Source organism: Ceratina calcarata, unplaced genomic scaffold (assembly GCF_001652005.2).
Source record: "Ceratina calcarata isolate Rehan_Ccalc_2016 unplaced genomic scaffold, ASM165200v1 scaffold80.2, whole genome shotgun sequence".
Taxonomy (NCBI): Eukaryota; Metazoa; Arthropoda; class Insecta; order Hymenoptera; family Apidae; genus Ceratina; species Ceratina calcarata.
The window spans coordinates 1-900 of record NW_017179318.1 but is presented as its reverse complement, the minus strand read 5'-3'; the positions used below and the strand labels follow the sequence as shown (position 1 = coordinate 900).

At 47.8% G+C, this 900-nt stretch overlaps 1 protein-coding gene across 1 annotated transcript in view; it reads right to left on the bottom strand.

Annotated features, from left to right (window-relative positions):
• The window catches only part of LOC108631067 (acetylcholine receptor subunit alpha-like 1), a gene marked incomplete at both ends in the record, with an annotated part of 3222 nt that extends 2593 nt beyond the window's left edge, over nt 1-629 (bottom strand). Inside the window, one exon of the mRNA XM_018034767.1 lies at nt 520-629. Coding sequence (XP_017890256.1) covers nt 520-629 — 110 coding nt within the window. The remainder of the gene's footprint in view (nt 1-519) is intronic.
• Between the last annotated feature and the right edge of the window lie 271 nt (nt 630-900).

The window sequence follows — 900 nt, the reverse complement described above, 5'->3', positions numbered from 1 at the left end:
TTATTATATTTCTGGGACACGAGGGTTTAATACTGATCGGTCGACGTATGAAGGAAATGACATATCAGAGGTTCGAGGGAATTATAGATTCGCAATAACCTACATAAGGAACAGCTGGCCGATTCCGGTTGGAAGACTGAAATGGCTGGGACGAACGAATTTCTTTCTGGCAACCGACCCCGTTGTAAGACGACGACGACGACGACGACGACGCGTCGCGTCGCGTCGCGTCTCGGGGCAAATTGCCCTCGTTGGTCACGATCGTACATTTTATTGGCTTTTATCAGCGAACGGAACGGGCAACCACGAAAACCTCCGGCCATTTATGTTCTTAATTTCGTTGCCGGTCGTTTAAGTGCTCGGGGCGGAAAAGTCCTCGCGCGCGCGAGCTTTCTAATATCGGCCGGGGTAGCAGAAATCGATATCGAAATTCTATTTCCAGCCGTGTATTCATTTAACCCGTCCATCGGATCTAGCAACGTGGAAAAGTCGCGTGATGCGATTAGATGATCGACTTACTTGTTGTAAAGAACAATGTCCGGCAGCCATATATGCTCCGACGGCACGTGGAGGGTGTCGACACCGCCATAATCATCCGGGTTCCACTTCAGCTTGTAATCGTTCCACTCCTGCAAGCAGAAACCGGGGCACAAATAAGCCACGATTATTTTAGTCCTTACCGTTGCTGCGTTCTAAGAAATAATTCGATCCGGTGTATTTTAATCCTTTCGATCCGCACCCCCGTCCACGAGTTTACAAAGTATTACGATCAGAGGATTCCAGCTGATCACGTTCTCGTAACCATGTGTAAGTAACCGTAAATAGATTCAATAAACTCGTGATTCGAGAGAAACGAATGTCTGATGATGGGCCAACCAGGTTTAAGGTTGTATGAACCCT